The sequence below is a fragment of the Acanthaster planci genome, linkage group LG08 (assembly GCF_054643075.1).
Source record: "Acanthaster planci isolate LZ-2023a linkage group LG08, COTS_SCS, whole genome shotgun sequence".
In the NCBI taxonomy this organism is placed as follows: domain Eukaryota; kingdom Metazoa; phylum Echinodermata; class Asteroidea; order Valvatida; family Acanthasteridae; genus Acanthaster; species Acanthaster planci.
This window is the reverse complement of record NC_141784.1, coordinates 11,740,278-11,764,116: the sequence shown is the minus strand read 5'-3', so window position 1 is coordinate 11,764,116 and position 23,839 is coordinate 11,740,278. Positions and strand designations below refer to the sequence as shown.

Below are 23,839 nucleotides of genomic sequence, written 5' to 3'. Positions count from 1 at the left end.
CACATAGTACATGGTAGACATATATTTAATTTTTCATTTTTGTGCGATACTTCTCAAGGTCATTATCACCATTAGAAGCTCTCTTGTGGACATCACCAAGATGCTTCCCCTCCACAAAATCTGCCTAGACAAGTCCACCACCAATGCCACCAGTGTCTCTTCTGAGCACGTGCAGAAGGACGCCGAGCAGTACATCAACTACAGACTGCAGCAGAGCGCGGCCGTGCGCGACAATGTGCTGCTGAACGGCAAGCTGGAGCACTCGGGCCAGTCACGCTTTCGCAGCCACCTCCAGGCGCTCAGCCGCGGCTGCTTCCTCTACCTGAAGCTGACTCTGGACCTGATTGAGAAGGGCCACATCGTCCTCAAGAGCGCCAGCTACAAGGTCCTGCCCATCAACCTCTCAGAGGTCTACCTCCTGCTCTGCAATCTCAAGTTCCAAACAACCAGGGCATTTGAGCGCATCGCGCCAATCCTGAACATCGCCCTGGCTTCCCTGTACCCTCTCCCAGACCCGTTAATCTTTGATGTGATGAACGCAGGGTACATCACCAGCTACGTGGACAAGGATGACTTCAGGCAGCGGATTGAGATGGTGTCTAGCTTTCTGTGTCTGCGGAAGGACGGCACCAGGATGTTCTATCACCCGTCATTCCGAGAGTGGCTGATTCGAAGGGATGAAGGGGAAAGCGTCAAGTTCATGTGTGATCACAGGTGAGGCATGGCGGGCTCTCTTCTGCTTGAGATCGCAGAGATGTTTGACTTTTTCAGCAGGAGATGTTTATATTGAGAAAGTTGAGCCTCTCGTCAGTAATGTCCAGCTGAATGGCAAGATATCAGACTTTACAAAAAAAATTAAATTCATGGGCAGTGAGCACGTGTTTATGTGCAAGTGTAGTCTTTAACTCTAACAGTCTTGAATCTTCCAACAGGTGAAGGGTTGAAAACTGTCAGCGCTTACTTACATCTTTGTCATGTCTCTGCCCACAGTTTATCTCTTGGTTGAAGAGATACAAAGCTTTTCCATACAGTGTTTGCTGTTTGGTATTCATGCCAGAGAACACACTGTACATGACAATGCAGAGCCCTTTAATATGCTTCTAGATGAATGGAAAGGAGCTTAAGTCACCAAGGCATGTTCTTTCATATTGGATATTTTTGCGTGCAGTGAGGTATATTTATAAAAACTGTAATTTGCAAATTGTGTAAAGGTTCCATCCTGTTAAAAAAAACAGTAAAACAGTACAGCACCCACTGCCCAACTGACTTGAACCGGCCAGCTGACCCCAGCAAGCTTGATGGTTGAATGGTAAGAGGCCTGCACTTGTAAGCAGAAAATTATGGGGTTGAGCTCCCCCCTCCCCACAAGAAAGCAGGTGGTTTTTCACAAGCTGTTGAACAACACTGAGCATTCAGTGTTTCTTAATACATACCAGTGCAGGGTAAAATACTGTTTATAAGTTGGCATCTCTTCAATCCAAAAATTTTTTTAAATTACATCTCATAATCTCGTACCTCTTAATCTTTTCCTCTGAAAGATTTATTCCTTTTTACTTTCTTCATTTGAGCTCTTTTTCACTTCATAACATTGTGTCGTTTTTAAAAAGATCCGGCCATGCCCTCTTGGCCTTCAAGCTCAGCCGCCAGTCCAAGCGACTGAATCGAGACCAGGCCTTTGAGCTGGGCCACCACATCCTCAAGGCGCACATCTACAAGACGCTGGGCCGGCAGCTGGGCGGGTTCTCCGCTCGGGAGCTGCAGGCTGTCTGGATGTACCTCAACACCGACCAGCTGTCCAACAGCTTAGCCACTAGACGCAATCTTTTCTCTCCCAATGTCAAGGTAGTCTTTCTTCTGTGCAGTGTGTTGTTTGCTGTTGATTGCCATGCCGTATTAGCTCTTAATGAGAATGAGAGTGAAACCATTGTAAAAGGGATCACATCAAATCAAATGTAAGCGTGCACCACGCTGTAGGAAAAGGTTGACATCACTTGACGTTATAGGGATCATGCATGGTTTTAAATATCGTTGGTGGTTGATGCTTTCACCACTAAATCTTACCGTTTTCCCTTTTTTGTCACCACGTACGCCATGGTCATATACACAAAATTCTTCTGTTCACCGACTCTCGCTGATCTCGCTGGTTTTTTGCCACATGTTCAAAGAATAGATAGTAAGAAATGAAACACTGTATTACACCCTCATTAAATTCTGTGGTTCTCATTTCCGACCGACCCTGTTTTGGGCTCCCAACCTCGGAAAAAAAACAAGCCTTTGTTTTTTTCTCCCGACCCTTCTTGCCCATAAAATAGGAAGAACCAAAACATACATGCACTGTGTATATACACATTGCACACACTGACACCGTACGCCGCATACGATGTCTTGACACTGACTCCTACGAGATATTGTGTTGTGTACCTATAAAAATATTTCTCTCTACTCGGCTAGAAATGAAGACACGTGTACGCGATATAAAAACGAGTGACCAGTATGCATAGTGTACTTTGCCTGGTTTATTCATTCACCTGTATAGCACAGCATGGATTTTTTGGGTTATATATTTTTTTTCAACCGACCGACCCTCCCTCCATTGAAAAAAGATAAGAGAACCACAGAAAATAAAAAGGGCGCCCTAAGTACAGTCACTGATGTCATCCCATGAGCTGGATATTTCCTTTGTGAGGGATAAACCTGGGAAGGCTCACCGTATTATGAATCTCTTCTACTAAACGGTAGTAATAATAGTTACACCTTGATTTTTTTTTGTCCTGTAGGTCAGCAGACTTCTGCTCCTAGCCGGAGCCAGCCCCAACCACCACACAGACGTCCTGAACAATGCCCCCATTTTGTGCGTCTCAGCCAGGGAGGGCCACACCGAGATGGTCTCCCTCCTGCTGGAGTTTGACGCGGACGTCAACGAGGAGTGCGACCGGGGAATGGGGCCACTGAGCTACGCGTCCGCCAACGGTCACCTGGAGATCATGCGCATGTTAATCATCAAGAAGTCACTGGTAAGCGTCAGTTTTCTAATGCTCGCAGTGTTGAAGTGGAGTACTTCATGTGCTTCACAAGCATTTTTCAGTAGTCTTTGGAAATATTTTCACAAGTAAACTACGGAAGTACTGTTATTCCTGCTAGCAGTTGGTGAACAATAGCTTGGATGTTTTGTTGGAATTCTAGTCTACATAGTTTGTTGCTAACTTTGAGCCAAGAATTCTTGAGACTACGTAAGCTTTCCTTAAGCAATTATGAGTGCTTGTGAGGAACTTAAGGAGTACTTGACTACAACAATTACCATTGGAGAACTCTATCATAATTGTTAACCTATTCCGTACCTTCCAAAACACAAGAAAAAAAATGCCTTGTGTACATTGCATAGATATAAGTGTTGGCGTGAGTAACCACACACTCTGAGGAATGCCAAATCTATTCTCTGATAAGCATATATTTTTCCGATTTTCTCCATTTTGAAGTCCTCACTGATGCATGAAGTGAAGTCAGTGTGACGGGTGTTTGGTAAAAAATAGTTTGGCCGGCAAAAAAAGTGCATGCAAAGAAAAGGGTCGAAACAGCCATCCCCTTTGTCCTTCATAAAAACTGGCTCCAAAAGGACAACTATTGTCAAAGATGTGTTGTCGACATTTTACATGTTGCAAAATTTCAAGTCAGAGTGTCTGCATTTTGGAACTTGAACAATCAGGTGGTTAATCTGACTTGGGATGAAAATCTAAAATGGGATGGAGAGTAAAATAAGGAACACGTGGCAGAAATTTTTGTAGATGGAATCATGCGTTGTTTTTAACCAGTGTTTATACCTTGGTGGTATTAAGACAACTTTATCGGAATTACACGTATTTGATCTACCTTCCTTTGGCACTCTCTGAACTTTTCAAAGGTCCTTGACACTGATAAGAACGGTAAATGTGCAGTTGTCCATGCGGCCGAGCATGGTCATCTGGCCGCCCTCAGCTTCCTCCTGCAGTGCGATTGGACGGGCCAGGAGACAGACAAGCTGAACAGCAAGAGCGTAGCCCAGCAGGCGTTCGTGGCAGCAGCCGGGAATGGACACAAAGAGGTAAAGTGGTTTTTCCAGGTACATTGGGAAGAAATACAACATCTTCAAGATTTGAAACTTACCACTCTGGAAATGTCGTTCATCCCAAGACTGACCTGAACAGACAGTTGCAGCACAGTTGAATTACAGCCAGTTTTGTCGTAGTGCTAGGTGACCATCGGGACATAATCCTAACAACTGCTTCAGCACTGAAATCAGCTTACCATCAAACTGTTTGGGTTTTTTCCCAAGCATTTGGACCTTTTTTTTCCATGTTTTCTTTGATTTTTGTAGGTGTGTGGTTTCCTGCTGGATCTGCCAGGTCCTGAAGCTGACAGTCACCTGGTGACAGTTGATCAGACAGATTCACTCGTGGGAGAAACAGGTAAAAGATAAGAAGGGCATGGATGAAAATTTATGGAGCAGTGAAAAGTAAGTGCTCAAATAAAACATCACGGGGTACACATACGGTGCCGCATTATTTTACGCTCTGTGATGATTTTGCGTAATCAGCATCTTGACTACTGCGCATCACAGTGCCAATTTATCACTTTTATCCCTGTTCAAAATATTTTAACACTAAGAGACTGTCAAACGTTTTACCAGTCAAGTATTCCAAAGTTTGTTTTGGACATTCACTGTGCTACATTGCTTTACAGGCATGAATGAAATGTATATCATCCAATATGCATGCATGTAAATATGTTAGGGTAGATTGTTCACAACACATGCGTGAAAGATCAAGTAAAGCCTGGTTTCCATATGGTAGTTTGTATAAACGCAGACAGTCTGCAAGACGTCAAGACACAGACATTCGCAGAAGAGACGCTGCGCGACATCATTCCACCAAAAAATTAAACAAAATGGCGTCCGAAACTCGAAAAAATTTTGCCCAAAATGCCTTTTTTAGGTGGCAATGTTTCCCCTTGAAGCCAAACTGATACTCCAGTTTGATGTAGTTTGTTAATGGTCAGCTATTTTGTTGACGATTGGGGCTGTAAGTGCTAGTAATAAGGAGAAAATAGACAAAATGAGTGGTATAAAGCAAGACGAACATCATCGTACGCCCGTCATACTAGCATGTGTGTTTGTATAGGCCTACTGTATAGGCAACTCGACGCAGACAGTCGGCAAAGTTGAACCAGACTCAACTTTGCCGATTCGTCTGGGGCTAGTTTGCATTATTTCTGGGTTATCGGTGATACTTCCGTTTCATATGTTTTCATATGTCTGCCTTGCAGTTTGCGTCTTGATTATGTTACCCTCTGCATTTCTTACGTCGATATGGAAACCAGGCTTAACATGCACTTTTGCAATGGTAGTAAAGAACAGTAATTCATGAAAATATTACCTCACTGTACTTCTGATATGCCTTTACAAAATATTTTAACTAAGTTATAGCAATGGGGAACATCAACAATAAAGCATTTCTAATTGTCATCCCATATCACGTATGGGTAAAAAGCTTTGCAACATCCCGGGGTTTAAGTTTTTGGTGTGTGACTCTCCCACCAGCCCTCACGGCAGCCTGCACCAATGGCCGTTCCGAGGTCCTGAAGCTCCTCCTCAAGCGGAGCGCATCGGTCCACGCCATGAACCAGGTCCAGATGTCCCCGCTGATCTGCGCGGTCCGGCGTGGCCACTGGGAGATTGTGGACATCCTGCTCTTCAACCATGCTTCCTTGGAGGAGAGTGACCGGCATGGTCGGACGCCGCTCATGCTGGCGGCCGGAGAGGGCCACCTGGCTGTCCTAGAAGTGTTGCTGAGTAAAGGTGAGAGAGAAACAAGCAGAAAAGTAACAACAGAGATAATTCCATCCACAAGCGGCAGACTTTGCATTTCCACTGAAAGAATGCCATCATACACACAGCCTGTGAACCCCATGCACGTGTTGAAAAAAAGAGGTTAAGGTCTTTAGGTCTCTGCCCATTCAGATGAAAATTGCCCGTCAGTGTGGCATAAAATGTGGTCAAGTGGGGCCAGTAAGCTGCTGTAACATTAACAGTGTTTCCTAATGGCACTTTTGGCTTCACCTCACATGTCAGTTGTCACTTAGGTGTTAAGAAAACACCAAGTATCTTGTAATAGAAGTTGATGGCGGTTAAAACACATGATGGTGTTACCCGGCATCAGTAACACATGCCATCCTCACTGGGGAGTGTGGTAGCTCTGTGTCCTCAGTACAGAAACAGTGTTCTAGCAGTCACTTTTGCAATGTGTTCAATATCAGGTGCATCTGTCCACAAGTGCGACAAGGAGGGCCTGACGGCATTGTGCTGGGCCTGCCTCAAGGGTCACTTCAACATTGTCAGGTCCTTGCTGGAGAGGGGCTCGACCATCGACCATGCGGACAAGAATGGCCGCACGCCGCTGGACCTGGCAGCTTTCTACGGCGATCCACAAGTTGTAAGGCTTTGTAACTTGATTCCGGCGGTGTTTACAGCCGGACTGTTCATCTTTATTGCAGCAAAGCTAGTATTGGACTCTCGTTTGGGGTTAGGATTTCAGTGATGGAAATTTCCTTTTTATTTTGGATAGCAGTTGTGTCTTGTGGGGCAAAAGCGGCTGTACTCTAAGGGCCTGTTTGTTTCATAAGGATCCAGATCGCGGTCAGTGATCCAGAGGCTGGTTTGCACTATCCATAAGACAGTTTCTGGTGCCAGTGCACCAACGTCAAATTACTGATCGCGATCTGGATCCGTGTGAAACAAATAGACCCTAACTGAATACATATCACCGTTTGAAGCGACTTTTTTTCTGGAGTTTTGTCCAGGACCATTTTGAATAGTCTTGTTACCTACATCGTTGAGGCATTAAGTTGGACTGTTGCTTAAAAAAAAAACCTTGGGGGCAAAAAAATGACAAGATGAGAACATACTTATCAATATGTTGGACCTGGTTGACATTGTAATGTGAGATTCTTCTCATCCTTTTTCAACACGGTAGTGGATTAAAGAAGTACACTGAAGTATGACATTAACTCCAAAAGGACCTTGTCCAATGTCCAAACTATATCTTGGCACTTTGACTGCCTTTTTCTCCATTTTTGGACTTAACATCTTTCTTGTTTCTTTGACCCAGGTGCAGTTACTGGTGGAGAAAGGTGCTACCATTGAGCACGTGGATAACAGCGGCATGCGGCCCTTAGATAGGGCCATCGGCTGCAGAAACACATCCGTTGTCTCAGTACTTCTGAAGAAGGGAGCTAAATTAGGTCAGTTGCCTTCCCAGTAATGTCTCGGTTCTTTATTTTGATCATAACTTCACTGAAGTAGGGAAACTAACCACCAAGGCTACAGATGTTTGATTTAGGACTGTCGATCTGAGCTGCTTTTAGTGCTTTTAGTATGCCTAGAGTGTTTTTCCTTATTTTCCGATTTAGAGCAAATGGAAAAAAAAGTACTGTAGCAATACTGCACACTTCCAAGTTTAGGTTGGCGTGAGTCTTAACATAGAGTTTTCAGGTTGTTGGGTGTCATACCATGCTAGATTCATATTCTACTGACTAAGCAAGATAAAAGTGTCAACCAAATAATTCATCTTTGCATTGTTTATCAAAGAGATCTTTTGAAATTGAATTTGTCCGCATAGAATTATTTTGTGTTTCCTCAAAAGTGAAGCATTTTAGACTACTAAGCTTGCAGAATTTTTGTTACCTTTCGTTACGTGAAGAAAATTCTGGTGAAGTGGGGTTTCACTTTTTGACAGATAGTTGCAAACACTTGGATGGGTCTTTGCTTCAAGATGAACAATAATGGTGACCAAACACTTTTTTGTTGCACAGGTCCTGCTGCTTGGGCCATGGCAACCTCCAAGCCGGACATTTTGGTTCTACTCCTCAAGAAACTCATGGATGATGGAAATGCTCTCTACAAGGTCAGACATTATGCCAAATCTGCCTGAAGCAGAAGCACCCCCTCATCGGCATGCCGGTGGGGTGTTCGTTTTGTTGGTAGTAACACTTACACAGCGCATGCATCCCATAGTCATTTGTGAACAAGTGAGGTGCAGTTCCCATCAAAATAGCCTCAGTTGCGAGGAAAATAGCGCCCTCTCTTGGTCCTGCTTAGGGCCTTTGTCCATTGTAACTTCATCAGTCTAAAGCAGACTTGGGTCAAGGCTTAAGAACATAAGTGTAACGTCATGTAGTCAAACACATCACTTCACACATTTTGAATTGGAGGCATAGGTGAAAGTTGAAATTATAACTTTGCAAACAGAAGCAGTGATACACAAGGTAGCCTGGACTCATGCATTCAGATATTCGTGGTTGTGACCAAGTATTCTGTGCTTTTGCTTCACTGTATCATCATTCAAGAATTTGATAGAGTCAAACCCCATAATGTTAAACGACAAGATGACTCGGACATAGTGAATGGTGTACCCTTTGCAAAATGTTGAACGCCAGATATACAGAAGAGAACTTGACACAGTAAATTTGGCAGGTTTGAATGGCTGGGATGATTGAAATCATGCACCAATTTTTATGGATGGCATGTAATAAAATGGCATGCACATGCACACCATTAATTTTTACTCACTGTGCTTTTGATCAACATGTAATTGAGCAATTGATGTAGGGTCAAGAACTCCCCGCTGTGGAAGTTGGATCTTGTGGTTTGTGGCACTGAGTCCGTGTCCTCCTTTGCATCCACAGAAGGAAAAGTGGCGTGAGGCATGCCACAAGTACCAGTGTGCACTCAAGAAGTACCCGACAGAGGCGTTTGGCGATGAGATCCGAACCTTCAAGGAGCTGAAGGTCAACCTCCTGCTGAACGTGTCCAGGTGTAAGAGGAAACTGGAGGTAAAGTTGGGGAAGGGGGGATGAACTCCAGCCAGAGAGATTGGAGCACTTGTGTCCATGAGCAGGATAGCATCAGTACAATTTCTGTTTTTGCTCTGGAATGGTGGTGAGGTCGGACTGGCATCCGGCCCTCACTCTTGAAGATGGAAAATGGCCTTACATTTCCCCAAATTTCATTGTTTACTCATTTTCACCTTGCTGTTCTATGATTGCTTTGGGCTTGCAATTAAGCTGAGATATAGCGTGCTGTGTCTGTGCATTAGCATGTACAATGTGAATATTTGTATCAAGTTGGCGTCGCGTCATAATCCATCGATGCAGAAAGTTCCCTTGAAACGCTGATTGGTATCTGACTAAATGCAAGGTTGAGTGGGGTATCCAAAATACTGTTAGGAAAGCAATCATACTGTCTGAAGTATTCCACTTACACTGCTTATTTCTGTTTAAATTTTGTCAAAATTTTGGAAGGCTTATTAAATGTAACAATTCTGGAAATCATCTTGTTCATGGCTATGGAATGCTTTGTCCGATAGAGGAATATATATTAGTAAGCTGTGTCTAAAAGACCATATTGCATTCTGTTTGCTGTTGACAATTCTGACATCTCTTCAGGAAACCATAGTAAAATTTCTGAAATTGACTGGAATTTAAAGCTGATTTCCGAGGTTTCTAGGTGGAATTATCTTGTTGGAGTGTCCACCCTCTGGCTGTAAAACGAGATGCTTCAAGGGATATTTTGACCAGCTAGGAAGTCTAGGTTGAAGTAATGATTAATGAGCAACTAGGGTAGTTTTCATGCTTGAGACCATAAGACCGACTGAGGCCTCCTGTGGTTGCTTTCCTCATTGCAGGATATCCCAGGAGCCATTGAGCTGGCCACTAAGGCTCTGGAGATCAAACCTAAGTGCTTTGAGGCGTTCTACGCTAGAGCCCGAGCCAAACGTGCTATCAGGTATGATAAGTTGGAGAAAGCATACTCAATATCAAAGTCAGCTCCAACTGAGAGAAATGTGTTAGGTTACTGCATTTTGTGCAGTGGGTAACTCTCTATGCATTTGTGTACACAGATGCAATTCTGGGCAGAAACATTTTGAGAGGGTACTGACTTGTGTATGACCAAAGAACTTGTTAATGCATTCAGATCTTTCAGAACTGTTTGCATACAGAACAAAACTCAGGGCAAACTCTTTATCCTACACGTCAAACATTCTCCACATGTGAACTGATTGGTGAAAGAGATTGATGTGTGTACAATTTTTCTCAAAGGCTAAGCGAAAAGGGAGCAACACAGTGGCAAAATAAAATGAAACACAATACAGAGGAAAAGGAGGATGGCACTGTGGTTGGGGCCGAGTAAGTGTGGCGTTGGAAACAGAATTGTCAAATTATGTGCTTGAGAGGACAGAGATCATAACAGTGCCATCAGGAAGCTGTTTCGAAGCACGTTTTGAAAAACCTGATTGCTTTGCAATCTCTGCCTGGAGAAGTTTGGCCCCAAAATTTGACCAGAATTGGATCGTCAGTTACTCCAGCTTCAGCTGGCTTGAGTGTTCCTTTGGACATAAGTAATTATAAATACAATCCTTAAGCTTTTCCCTTTTCCTCCTTTAGGCAATTTGGCCCAGCCCTTCAAGACTTACTGGAAGCCATCAAGCTGGCCCCCAACAACCGAGAAGTTCGCCGACTCCTGGTCCGTGTCAAAGAAGAGTGCAAAGACGAAACCAAGAAGCAGAAAGAGATCCCTGCCACCACCGCCACAACCACCACCATTACCAAAGACTCTCCGGCTGACAACGATCAAGGCCGGGACTCGGGGGTACCTATCTCACAGCCTGGGAGCTCCCAGGCCTCGGAGAATGAAATCTCCCCGCCGGATGCATCCAAGAGAGATGGGGTCCTGCCCGGTAGTGAGCCGATACCTGTCCAGCAGCGTCAGGTGTTGTCGTCAAGTGAAGAGCAGCTCAGAACAGGGTCCATTCCGAGAAGCATCCCCAGCAAAAATGTGTCCAACTCCCAGACGATGCCCTCCAGTGCCAAGATTGCCTACTCGGGCATGGCCAATTCCTACCCAGTAACTGGAACCCTGGTCATGGGGGATCCACACGGTCTGGATGCAGGGAACCAGGATATTCAGCGACCTCTGACTTTGCAGATTGCATTAGGACAACCTTCAAGTGGAAGCAAGCCTGTGCAGCAGCAAGTAAGCAAACATGTTCCACAGGAGCAGGTTTCCCGACAGCAAGCTGCAAGACAGCAGCAGCAACAGAAACCACAGCAGCAAGTAACACCAAGACAACATACCCAGTCCTTACAACATAGATCGACAAATCCAGCACAGTTTAACAACACCGCTGCCCCCAGACCATCAGCTGTAAGAACCACCAGCCAGCCACCACCCACTGCAAACTTTATGCCAGTGGCCTCTCACCCTGTGAACAAGCACGCACCCAGCACCAACACCCATCCCATGGTTGCCAACCCGATGGCGCACCGACCACTCCCCAAACGTCCAGATGAAGACACGGCGGTTACCAGGGTTTCCTCTGCTGGCTCCATTCAGGGAAATCCCACTGAGTTAGGTGCAGCAAATCTGCAGAATGTGTCGAGCAGATCCTCCCAGCCACCGGTGAAGCTGAGAGCCAAGCAGCGCCGAGACATTGGGGAGCCGGTAGTGTCCCACCGACTGAGCTACACACTGGAGAACTCAGACGAGGGCAGCCTGGAGAACCTGGCCCAGTCTGCCCCTGTACCCAAGCCTGTGGCCCACCGGGCCATCCTACCCCGTCAGGCCTCCCCGCTGGTGGCCCAGCAGCCTGAGGCCGATTCCCAGCACGGAGCAGTGAGGACCGTCGTCCCCCAACCGGCTATTCAGCGTGCAGGGGCCCCACAGCATGGGGAAGCAGGGAACGCCAACCGTCAGCAACCACCACAGCCCATGGTGCGCCAAGGTAGCAGCGGATCCCTTCAACCTCAGCAGAATATGTCGGGACAGGAGTTCCCAAGACCATCAGCCCAGACCCTATTCATCGGTCCAACTGCTCTATAACTCAAACAAACTAAACCTGTATATCAGCGTTCTTGTACCACAAGAGTTAAGACTATTAGTGCACTACGCAGTGTTCCTGACTGTGTAATGCTGACATTAAAAATCTTTAAAAGTGTCCCTTTATTCAAAGGTAAAGAATTAATGTTGGTTTTTTTAATGTACATAACTCACAGGAGGTGGTAGCATTTAATGCAAAGTGGAAGAGGACTGCCAGCATGCCTGCCAACTGTTCTGATGTTATCAAAATTATTATGAGGTTTGGGTTTTCAAAGGCCTAAAATTGCAACAAACTGGTTTTCTGAAAAAAAACACAAAAACAGAAGAAAGCCTCACTCACTGCACACCATCTGGGGAGGTTGCTTTGCCCCTGGTTATTATGTAGATTCCCAGAGCGTCGTGATCTTGATGAATGGTAAACAATAGCAAACCACAATACGTTTATTCCTTAAGATCGAATAAGAAATCATTGCAACACATCATTGCACAATGACCCATGGCTTAAATATAAGCCCCCACCGCTGTTTCATTTATATACATTCACTGCATATTTATATGCACACAGCTTCATCACATTTGTCCACCTGCTTGTCCGGTCACGGAAAGAAACAGCCATTGGCATCTATGTGTTCTTACTGTCCAGTTTCCAGACCAAAATATTCCAGTTTTGCTTATCACGTGTTCAGGGATCACAAATGAATCAGTATAAACAAATGAATAGAAGCAGGGAATGAGACAACAAGACCCTTGCATCTGCGTGCACCGTTGTCTGAGTTTCCGGTGTTGGCAAGTATATGCCAGACAGTGAAAACAGTGCCAATTACTTCTTCTGTACATATTTTAAAGCATCACAAGACGTTCATGTTTTACTTCTCTGGAAATAATACTTGATCTCTGACGAGAGTTCCTGTGCAGAGACACACTGTGTGTGCACATGAGTTCTTGCAGGGGGGATATAAATACATTTGGTTGGCTTTCAGCTGAATGTGCACCAAGTTTTGGTGTCTTTGCAGTCTTGAACATGTCTTTGCAGACTTCTACATGTCCAATGCCTTTTTTTTGCTGTACGCTCAGATCCTTGACAGTAGAGTGAACAGGTTTCAGCTATGGATTGTACAAATCGATGATTAACTGGTACACCTGCAAAGATGAACTTGGATTGCCTTGTTCTTGTTTGCCAGCTCTGAAAGTCTTTCTTAGTAAGCACCATATCTGAGGATGGCTTGTCTAACCGAAAAGTCACTTTTCCAGGGCAATGATCAGATAAGTTTTTGCAGAGTCTTAGATTATTTGCCTGACAGACTTCAAATTTTGTGGCTCTGGGATGCATCCCCACAGCACCGGTATGTATTTCACAGCTAGCAAAATATAGCCTTCTAAGCTTCAAAATCGCACTGTATTTATAACACTAACCGAAATACCATCATCATACAGAGATTTTGTGATATCTTATGGAGTTGTAAAGGTGACACTAGTTAATCAATACTGTATTGATTTGGCAATTTTTACTCTTCATTTCTTTGACCCCTGGATCCAGATTTCACCAAGCCACTAAGCAGAAAAACTGGTCAAATGTGGAATATATGTGCTTGGGAAAAGTAGGGTAGCAGCCGAAGTGCCATGCTTGGTATGTGACTTGTGACTGGTTCGTGGCTCATTTTTGCTAAGCACACTCACACAAAAAGCAGCTGAGCAGTGTTTTCTGCTTTTTAAGCTGCATCGGAATCTGTTTGGAGCTTTGTCTAGCTCTGTGCCCATTGAAATTATTCAAAAGCATACTGACAATAGACATAGCCGTAGCCCTGAAAGGATATTGCAGACATGGTCTTAGTTCTGTTGAATTGGGTCAGTATTTTTCAAACCATTTGCTGTGTCACTATTTGTCCGTCTTTGTTGGGGGGGCAACCTGAAAATCTAACATGTTGAAGTTGTGCCTTGGAAATGTGCACTTCATCATGCAGTGGTTATCCACCTTGAGATGAAGCACCCCCTCATTGGTTGAGAAGAGCCATGTGGGTTGGAAGTGTTCTCTTTGTTGGCAACCACGTGACTGTTTTGCATTTCGTAGTCGTTGGTGAACCAGTTAACTGTAGTGGTTCCGACCAAAGGGTCTGCTCAGACCTCATTGTCTACATTTTGATTGTTTCATTGCTTTTAAAGCAAAGCTTTTTTTGCACATTAAACGTACTGAGCGAGTTCATCTGAGATTTCCCTCTTTCTTTATCCATTATTTTGTCCCTGGCTTGCTTTGTCATTTGTTGTTGAAGGTAATTCTCGCTCAAAGTTGTCCGAGTATACAAGGTAATCTTATTTTGTAAGGAAAGGTCAGCCAAAACGATGTCTTCAATTGGGGGGGGGTGATTAATGGAGGATTAGGAATGGTTTGGAAACATTAACAGGCATTAGTTAACAGTATTGGTGTGTATATATGGACTTTGTATTGTACAATGTAAATTTGAAATATTTATTTTGCGTGGCAAAGACCGGACTTCCACAATTTGTTTTCAACCCTGTTATTTTACTTATAATGTGATCAGGACATGACCAGTTTTAAAGCTGTAATTTTTTTTATTTCGACACTGTATTTTAAAGTGTCTTGTTTTATTTGTTATTTTGAGAGAGTGGTTTCATTTTTTTACAATTTCTAAGGAAGGCAGAATTGAAAATAGTTTTATTGTAAGAATGAAAAGTACTGAAGGTTTGGAAATACTGAGAATAGGCCGTTAACAACAGTTGTGGGCGGTGAAAGGCTTCAAAATATGTGACATATTTTGTTCGAGCTATTTAAAAAAAGAGATATTCACAAACACAAAGGCCATGATAATCCTGGTAGTGTAAAATTTGTTTTTATGTTAACTTGTTGCAAACACATTTTATGGATCGTTTTGTGAATGAAATATTGCCTATGCACTCTGTGGCAGTCCTTCCAAAGGTAATAAATATGCAACATCGATGAAACAGTTTGTACTTGGGATTTGTCACAAATGGACATGTTAACAGGGAATTGTTTTAATAGTCTTTTATTTTTACTTGACATCGCTGCTGGCTTAGACAGAAGACATGTATTCGTGTGTTCTCCAACCCCTAAATAGCAAGCAAAACCAACGAAACTATAGAGACTGGAGCTTTTTTTCCAAGGCCACAATTGGTTTATTTATACTGTTTAGCTATTCTGCATTTACTGTGTATAAAGTGAATGCCATACTTAGAAGAATGCTGTTAAAGTTTGTAGTCAGTACTTCACAAGTGTTTTCAGTGAACGGAACAATACAACATGTACTTGTCCAAAGGACAGATGCAATCCCCTTTTGTTAATCTACACGTTCGATTTCATGAATGATTATTCTAAAACATGAACACAGATTGTCTATACTGAAGTATCATATTTTGCGGATTGCAAAGACGAGGCATTTAAGCCATTTTTGTCCTTTTTAAATTGTTAAATTGTCAATTGTTGATAATTCTCACTGTTAACTGGTATAAGGGTGCAAACTCTTGTAGAATATTTTTTTCACGGCAGTATTGAAGACGGCGAACTTGTTCAGTTGAAGATGATTTTTTTTGCATTGAAACAAAACAAGGGTACAGATACGTGCCTGGGTACAGAAATGTTTTAAAAAACATGGACAATTATCGTGAATTATTGAATAACGAAACAAGATTACAAATTAGCGCGAAGTAATTGGTGGAGAGGGACACGGACTTATGGTGGCAGTGCCTGCTTTTATCTGTCGCATTTGGGTGTGCGCCTCACGTCACATAGGTAGGTAAAATAAAATTGAATTTACGGACAGATTATTTTCAGCAGAATTTTACTGCTGGCGTCACTTGGTGCTGAAGACTTACTTACCATGCAAATGCATGCAGTTCTTAGATCCTCACTGCACTATGACAAAAGCTGTAATGACATTGCACAGTACCCAAATTATTTCATTTAAACATCAGTACATTTTTTTGTTTTGTCAATTTAATTTATGTAAATCGATTTTTTATATAAATTTAATGAAGCATATTGTCCTTTTTTAGAATGCGGTGAGTTCAGTTATTTAATATTTATAGTCTACTGTATGATATCTGTAATTTAGTCTGTGCATTTACAATTTGTAAATAAAAAGGGAATGATAGTACATGTAGCTGTAAAGTGTGATTCACTGGACTTTACTCATTGCTGTTATGGGCCAAGCTCGGCGTGCATGCGAAATGTGCCTTCACGCGTTTGCCACCCAGTTGAAGCTTCTCATTGGTCGACAGCTGTCAGCTCGTGCTGTTGCATTAAGGCTGGCACCTGCCGGTTGGCCACATTCTAGGGTTAAAGTACTGTTTGTCTTGCTTCATTTATGATTTATCAAAATCTGTACGAATGTGAAAGATGATAACAAACTTTGTTTGAGTCTTATTCGACAAAAACTGACAACATAAAACCTCTTTCACCCTTCAAAGCCTGCAAGCCATCAAGCATAGTTTTTAGAACAAAGTCGAGCATCCATTTGAATTTGACTATCTGTTATGAGCTCTTCAGCGAAACACTGCGAATAGAGAAACACGCCCATCAAAAAGAAACCCGATTTTGTCCCCAATTGGTGTAGGCCGTTACTCTTACAATGTTTGCTAGTCGTGAAATACAAACAGTGTAGAGCGTAACATTTTCTTTCGCAAAAAAATACAACTTGTGTCTATTATGTATATGCTGGCAGTATAGGAAGACTTGATAAAGTGGGGCTTTTTGCAGCACACTTCAGATTCAGGTATCTGACTATTCCTCACTCGTGGTGCACTTTACTCATGGTTGCACGAATGCAAAGCATTTTGGAACCGCGTGCCTGATTATTATTTAAATTTACCGCCCTCTTCGAGTCGGGTGAACTGCAGGGTGCATGAGGCCACCTGCGCTGAAGCCATTAGGGCGTTGGTCGAAGTCAACACCTAGCTCGTGGTTAGACCAAGTCTCTCTCTTTTTTCGGTGTCGCCGTTTTCATTTGCCAGACTAAAGTGTTCTCCCTCTTAGCTGTAAGTAGTAGACTTTATTTACATCGCTGAAAACTATTTATATTGATTGTAAACATTTATGAATTATGTTTTACCTTAGAGGCTCTGATTGAAAAAGCCCTGGTTTAACGGATGAGTTCCTTCGGGCGGAATTGTTTGCCTTTTCGACAACATCAACTCGTTCCGCTGTAATTCTACAAATTCGTGTCAATGTTTTCCCAGAAAGATAAAGAAAAACTGTCGTTAACATGCATACATCTCTTCGCTCAAAACGATGGCTGAGAAATACGACACTCAGACGGTGTGAGGCTCTGTCCAGTTACTACAGGTCGCGACAGGTCGAGGTATTTCTTCCCGGAATGGTGAGTATGCGTACGACTAAATTGCCTATGCGTCCACGTGGTAAAATGTAAAGGGAATGAGGTGAATGAATCGATCTTTCATACCCGTTACAGGGAAGTTAGTGACCCTGGCTAGGGTCATAGGTGGCCCAAGCGGCACAGCGAAATATACTACTCAACAAAGTTAAGGACCACTTTTTTCTTAACTTGTAATTTTGTTCCAAGCAATGAGTGTGGTCTAATTCTTTCATTTTTTTTCCAAATGGTCTTTTCATTGGGATAAAAAAAATAAAAAAATGTTTCAAAACATCAAATGCACATTTCTCTCAAAATGGCCAGTTTCAGGGAAAAGTCAATTTTTTTTTGGAGTTGTGTACGTGTACGGTGGAACGGCCGAAGGCGATTTGTGGCCACAATAAACACAGTGCATCTGTAACTTCCACAGTGGTTCCGACCGTATTTGAATTATGGAGTGGATGGATTAGCCCTTGTCCTTCGAAACGGGAGGTTTTGGAAGAATGTGCAGGATTGATTAGGATAATGGATGATTAGAAAATAGACCAGATTCCCACGGGATATCATTGATGCCCTTAATCACCACAGATTTCACTCGTTAATTTAAAATTAAGCCACTCCCCAAGCCTCTTGGTGAGACTTCCAAGTGAAGTATTCAAGAGGACAAGTAACGAGTAAGTTATTCAGCAAGATCCATACTACAGTTTGGGCTAGCCTAATGCTACAATTTCCGACTAGTACTTCCTACACTTCAAGTTTTCTGTACTAGTTTGGGATGGTCACTTTTAGGAGCTTTCAACTTGAACACAAACAAAACCATCTGTTTTATTTCAGCTGTGGCTTTGCGGCTCCTTTGAGAGGTTTTTGACAGCAAGATCGTTTAGCCGTCTTGCTCTTGGAATGCTCCTTTTAGTCACGTTTGCAAGTGGTAAGTTATAAACCAGGGAAAGCGCTCTGTATCAGGACATCACTTGACAACTTGTGCACAAACCCTACCAGATGAAAAATTCTAAAGTGTTTCGTAAATAAGTGGTCCAACATTTTCATGCTATATTTGACTTTTTAGAACATGTTGTATCACTCTCTGATGGCTACTAAACTTCTGCAAGGGAAAATGAGTGATGTCCGTAAATGGAACTCTTACATAAACGGGTATAATCACCAATTCGCAAATTCCCCGGTCATTTTGGTAAGCTTTCGTCAATCACAGTGATGTTGGTCTGGTCTTGTTTGTAATTATTGGGTGCTCATGGGTCCGAGTTTCCGTCGTGTGTTAAAAGGGTGTGCTCATTTATGGAACAAATTCCCTTTTCTGCTTTAATTTGTTTGTTTTTCTGTTTAGTTTTTCATATCATGAATTCTTTTTTCCTTACAGTCTGTTTGTGGTTGAAAAGCGCACCAATCGATGTGAACGAAGGGGAACTGCCGGACACCCTAGATCTTGTTACGAGATCGGTGACCGAGGCCCCGAAGAGTCTGCCTCATGACAATTCGATGGCTGCCACTGCTCCGTTATTTACTGACCCGTCATTTACGGCCAAGGTGCGACTTTTGGCGAAGTCACTGCTCTTGCGGAAAATTGTCCTAACCACGACTAACACGGGATTCCTGGACTTCACCGAAAACATGCTGATGAGCATCCAGCAAGTTGGCATCCATCCAGAAGTGGTCGTGATAGCCGAGGATGCAATGGCTTACGAGGTCCTGCTCAACCACAGCTACGGTCTTCACGTCATGAAGCCACCGAATGCCGTGGACACCCCCAAAGAGGCTCTGAACTACGGCACAGCCAACTACACCAAACTTGTCAATCGCAGGCCGAGCTACGTGCTGGAGTTTATCCAACAGGGTTTCGAGGTGTTTTTCTGCGACTCGGACACCTTTTGGTTCAACGACCCCTTTCCTTATTTCAGCGGCGACCAGTACGATGTCGCGTTCATGAGGGATTATCGTCGAGTTTTCAACGCCGGGGTTGGTTTCTACCGGCCGACCAACCGGACTGAGTACTTCCTTCGACTATGGGTCTGGGTCCTAGAGACCCAGCCCAAGGTGCGGTATGACCAGGATGTCCTGAACTACATCACCTCGTCCAAGATAAGTCCTGATCTCAAGGTGAGGTCTCTGAGTTTTCATAGTTTCCCGACTTGCAAGACATTCTGCGATTGGGACAACAGAGTGTGCAAAAAAGTCGACCGCAAAACGGCAGTTTTTCATGCAGCATTTATTCCTGATCATGCGAACAAAAAGTATGTTTTTGAAAACTGCAAGCTGTGGCTAGTAAATAAATAGTCTAATTTCAAAACAACATTTGGCACAGCATCGCCCTCAGATTTTCGTATTCAGCAGTTTCGTATACAGAAGTTGAAATGGGTCCAACTTTTGCGAATTTGTAAAGGCCGATTCATTTTGCTGCTTATACGGAAGCATATAAGGGCAACTTGCAAACTTTTTGTCGAATAACTATCTCGCCGCGGCGACTTACATTGTTGAATGTCTACCTTGCCGCGGCGAGTTACACGATCTTACCGCGGCGTCAAATTGATATCCCGCCGCAGCGAATATTTCAATATAGTTTCATAAGTCCTATTCACAGCACATGTATCATTTTCAAATGTATCTTTAGGGTGAAATGCAGTGAGATTTGGTTTTAGATTGCTAATTGGAACAAAAGGAGATTTATATTGCATTTCAACAAAGCTTGTTTTCAAACACAGAAGAAAACAAAAGATTTTTTTTATATAAGAATTTCCACATTCAGATGAGGGGAAGACTGGTTTTAATTCCTCCCTACAGTTTCCAAGTGCCAAACAGAAGCAAGCGGACTTGAAAGTTACATTTGAACTCTCATCAGTCGAAATTTGTATAACTTAAAATGGAGATGAAAAACAGTAGGCCTACTTTTACAAACGCTACGCGTGAAGTACCTCACAGCTTTAGACGCTCAAAGCATTTTAAATTACCTAGTGCCCTAATCCCCAAATATAGTATAAGTGCATGGTGTCATGCGCACTGGGCCAGAAGTGTCGACCAGTGTTCAAATGTTAAGCTCCATCCAGTAAGCTCTTGATAAAAACAAATACGTTACGTATTTGCCCTTTCCAGCGCTCTGCGCTGTGTGGGCGGATTGTGACGAGTGAACGCATGGATGTGAGGTCAAAGGGCGCGGGGATTTCAATCCAGTTGATGAAAAAAGTGAGTGTTAGTTTCCCTTTCACCTTCACTTCATTTTTCTTTTTGCCTGTTGAGGCTAAATCATTGCAAATTTTAATGTTAAGATGATAGCAACATCGAGGTTTGGTCTGAAATGGCAACACATATTGGCTAAAATATACATGGGCGCGCATCGCCAGAATTTTTTGACGGAGGGGGCAAACAACAACATTTAACTGGGGGGGGGGACCGGGTCGATTTTCTTTCTTCTCAAGCAAATAATTTCATTCTATTTCATTTTTAATTGTCATTTCTTTGGCTGTTTTCTTTTTTCCACCCTTCTTTTCAGGGTCCCCCTCGCGGCGCTTATGCAAATAGCCTACGATTATTTAAGTATAAATGAAAAGGCATCGTAATCCTTTCATTGGGTAATCTACCAGGGAGTCGAAGTAGTCTACCCACTTCAAAATATGGAAATCCATACCCCCAAAATTTCTTTAGTTTTCTTTTGTGTTAGAAATCCAGCTTTGCTGAATCAAGCTTCGCTTAAAGTAATCTGAAACCCAATTTCACTGCAATCCACCCTGATTATACAACTGAGAACGCCAAATAGGATTTATGAAACTTGGCGTGGCAGGATTTCAATTTCACGCCGCGGTAAGGTCGTATAACTCGCCGCGGCGAGATACTCATTCAACAATTCAACTCGCCGCGAGACAGTAACTCAAAAACATTTTTACATGTTGCCCTTATACGTTTCTGTATCGGTATGTTGCCAATTCGTCGCGAAGTCCAATTTGCTTCATCACCTTCGCCTGTCCGTGCCGTTACGTTTGCGTAAATTCCTGTGCAATAAAGCGGGCGTCACAAATTCGCTTCGTTTTCGCGCCAAGTACATGTATAACTGGCCTTGAAGATTGCCTTTTCGGCATTTTTACATCTACTTTCGAGTAAAGGATAACTCTTGACAAATCTGAAAAAATAAGAATTGTTCATTATTTCAGATACAATTATTTATTATTTCAAAAATTTAAGACTTGTTCATTGGGTAGTCTTGTCTTCGTTTACCAGTTCTATAAAGGAACTGGGTTTAGTCTTGGGGAACGTCGCTTCTGAAAATGACTGTGCATTTCTAGTAAATGTCTGGCTCAACTTTTCTCTCAAAATTGAACGCTACTTGACACTCCGGCATGTACATGTATAACAATCAGACACAAGGGTCGTTTCTCAAAGTTTCTTGGCAAACAACTTGCTTATTGGGGCTTTACCATGTGCTTCCGGATTATTCCACACGGGACACTGTGTCGTTGCCGAGGTTACGAAACAATTCAGATCAATGCCGAATCAAAAGGTGAACTTTGACAGTCTGGTTTTCTTTGGCTCAAAGTCGATTACTCCTTGAAACGAGATGACCATCCTAGATTGTTTTAAACTTATGTCAATTTGATATCTAAAGTGAAGGGATGCGTTCAATATCTATCTTTTATTAAATTATTATTAACGCTACAAAGAAGACTAGTTTCTTTCTGCTTCTCCCTAATGAAAGGGGGTTCTGAAATGCATGTAAAAATGCAATTAAACCCCCAGAATGCACTTTTGTGTCTCAGTTATCTTCGTTTTCAATTTGTTTCCCCTGATCATGCCACCTTTTTTTTTTTTGCTTTTATGCTGAGTAATTCCATATTCATAAGAAAAGCCTGTGGTGTCATCACGGGAAGAAACCTAAAGGTTACATTGGTTTGTGCACAAAATGTTTTTTTTAATAGGTTTTGCTGGCCTAAATTCCCTTTGCTTTGGTGATACATTGTTGTGAAAATACACAGCAATTAGCAAGCGAGCAAGTAACCCCCATCTCAGAAATGTTTTTAGTGAATGAATTCTGGGTTTGCAATTTGAACAGAAAAGCCAATGCACTGAACCGCGTCTTCCATGGATGATATCACAGCAACAGCAACCTCAGTTGGCAAGGAAAGTATTAGCAAGTTTGACTGTTTAAAAAAATGCATTTTTTAATAAATTTAAACTAAAATGGATTTCAAATAGTTTTCGTAAATCAATTTAAACAAGGGAATAAAGTTGCAGAAAAATTGTCTGAGAAACAAATCACTGCTGCCCTTTAAATTGGTTGAAATGTTACAATACGCACTCAACACACAACTGGTGGGAATCGTTTTGCAACAAATTTAAAGGGTTGATTTTATGATTTTTTTCCCTAAAAAAATTCTGCAATCAATAACTATGCTCCAAGTTTTCAATACAATAACTTGCAAGCCACTCTCACCGTTTTTTTATATTTGACAGTCCCTTGTTGTGTGTGGAATAAAGACAAGGTTGTATATTATAATTTAAACGTGGGCCTTGTTAATTTTGTTGAAGTTTTTCTTGGAAGAGTACTTACATATTCCTGCCCTCGTCAGCTAAGTATCTTCCTAACACAGAGTGCCACTATATGAGACTAACTCTGTGCACTGAAAACTTAAGAGCTCTGTTTGCTAAAAATCAAACAGGAAAAAGTAGTGTACGAACAATCTTGTATTACCAGGCATGCAACTTGGACTTTGACAAAAACGAGGATATTCCTATCCTCGCTAGGCTATTTGCAGAGTTTGTTCAAGTTTCAATGGCAGGAGTGTGAAGTGAAAAATGAGGAAATCAGCTGATCCGAGGAAAAGTTGCATGCCTGTATTACATGTATACGGTAATTGTACTCGGAAATTACAAACAGTATTTGCGGGCCACCAAATCTTTGTTATTTGGTTTTGTTTCGTTTCAATTAATGTTTGTTCAGAAAGTTTTTATTTAAAAGAATGTAATTTTTGGAATCGCTGTATAAAACTTTTATACAATTATCAAAAGATGTAACCAATTTTGACAAGTTAGCCATGATGCGTGGTAAATTTTTTCCAAATCAAAACTGAAAAGCAATTAACCGATTCTGCCCCCAAGTCATGTGACCTACAGTAGGTATCAAACATCAACAAACCTGGCATCCTCCCACAGCTAAGTGTGTTTTGAGTGTTGTTTACCAAAAATGAAGCCGGTTTCAATATAATAGTATTCAGCACATTAGTAGTCCGAGTAACCCTAGCTTTATGTTTGGTAACTTACACCTATGATGCTCTTTGCTAAGGGATTACACCCCATGTTTGCTGATGGCTAATATCCACTATAGGTCACATGGCTTAGTGGGCACAATATCAGTCTATTAATATTTATATTTAACAAGACTTGTTTTGGCTCAGTAAAATTGTAAACTAAAACTAAATTGCTAGTGTGATCTAATGTTTAAGGGTCGGTCTTTTCTAAAGTTAAAAAACGATATCGAAAACCATTTAATTTCCTCCAGAAAGATAAGCCACTGTGAACAATATTGAACGTGTTGCATCTAAATGAAGCAAGAAATCCAACAAATGGCCAATGAAAACGTCTCCCACTTGACAAA

General features: G+C 42.4%; 2 protein-coding genes across 6 annotated transcripts in view; both read left to right on the top strand.

The window, feature by feature from the left end:
- The window catches only part of LOC110984184 (uncharacterized), a 71,317-nt gene extending 55,285 nt beyond the window's left edge, over positions 1-16,032 (top strand). For all 5 annotated transcript variants that reach the window (XM_022244088.2, XM_087139884.1, XM_022244087.2 and 2 more), the window contains 12 exons: positions 59-714; positions 1,608-1,842; positions 2,778-3,014; positions 3,899-4,078; positions 4,352-4,442; positions 5,573-5,830; positions 6,289-6,464; positions 7,140-7,272; positions 7,843-7,934; positions 8,716-8,862; positions 9,714-9,814; positions 10,474-16,032. In XM_022244088.2, the coding sequence (XP_022099780.2) occupies positions 59-714; positions 1,608-1,842; positions 2,778-3,014; positions 3,899-4,078; positions 4,352-4,442; positions 5,573-5,830; positions 6,289-6,464; positions 7,140-7,272; positions 7,843-7,934; positions 8,716-8,862; positions 9,714-9,814; positions 10,474-11,908 (3,741 nt within the window). In that variant the 3' untranslated portion in view covers positions 11,909-16,032. The remainder of the gene's footprint in view (positions 1-58; positions 715-1,607; positions 1,843-2,777; positions 3,015-3,898; positions 4,079-4,351; positions 4,443-5,572; positions 5,831-6,288; positions 6,465-7,139; positions 7,273-7,842; positions 7,935-8,715; positions 8,863-9,713; positions 9,815-10,473) is intronic.
- A 683-nt stretch (positions 16,033-16,715) lies between these two features.
- Positions 16,716-21,608, top strand: LOC110984188 (uncharacterized). Its single transcript, XM_022244109.2, has 4 exons — positions 16,716-16,912; positions 17,114-17,253; positions 18,082-18,175; positions 18,623-21,608. Exons 2-4 carry the CDS (start codon positions 17,140-17,142, stop codon positions 19,534-19,536), a joined length of 1,122 nt encoding a protein of 373 aa, XP_022099801.2. The 5' UTR covers positions 16,716-16,912; positions 17,114-17,139; the 3' UTR covers positions 19,537-21,608.
- Positions 21,609-23,839: the final 2,231 nt, after the last annotated feature.

Excerpts from the sequence above, each read along its gene's own strand:
- LOC110984188 (XM_022244109.2), top strand. The coding sequence starts at position 17,140 with ATGCATACATCTCTTCGCTCAAAACGATGGCTGAGAAATACGACACTC. Across the intron at positions 17,254-18,081 it reads AGGTATTTCTTCCCGGAATG|CTGTGGCTTTGCGGCTCCTT; the intron begins GTGAGTATGCGT and ends GTTTTATTTCAG. Across the intron at positions 18,176-18,622 it reads TTTAGTCACGTTTGCAAGTG|TCTGTTTGTGGTTGAAAAGC; the intron begins GTAAGTTATAAA and ends TTTTCCTTACAG.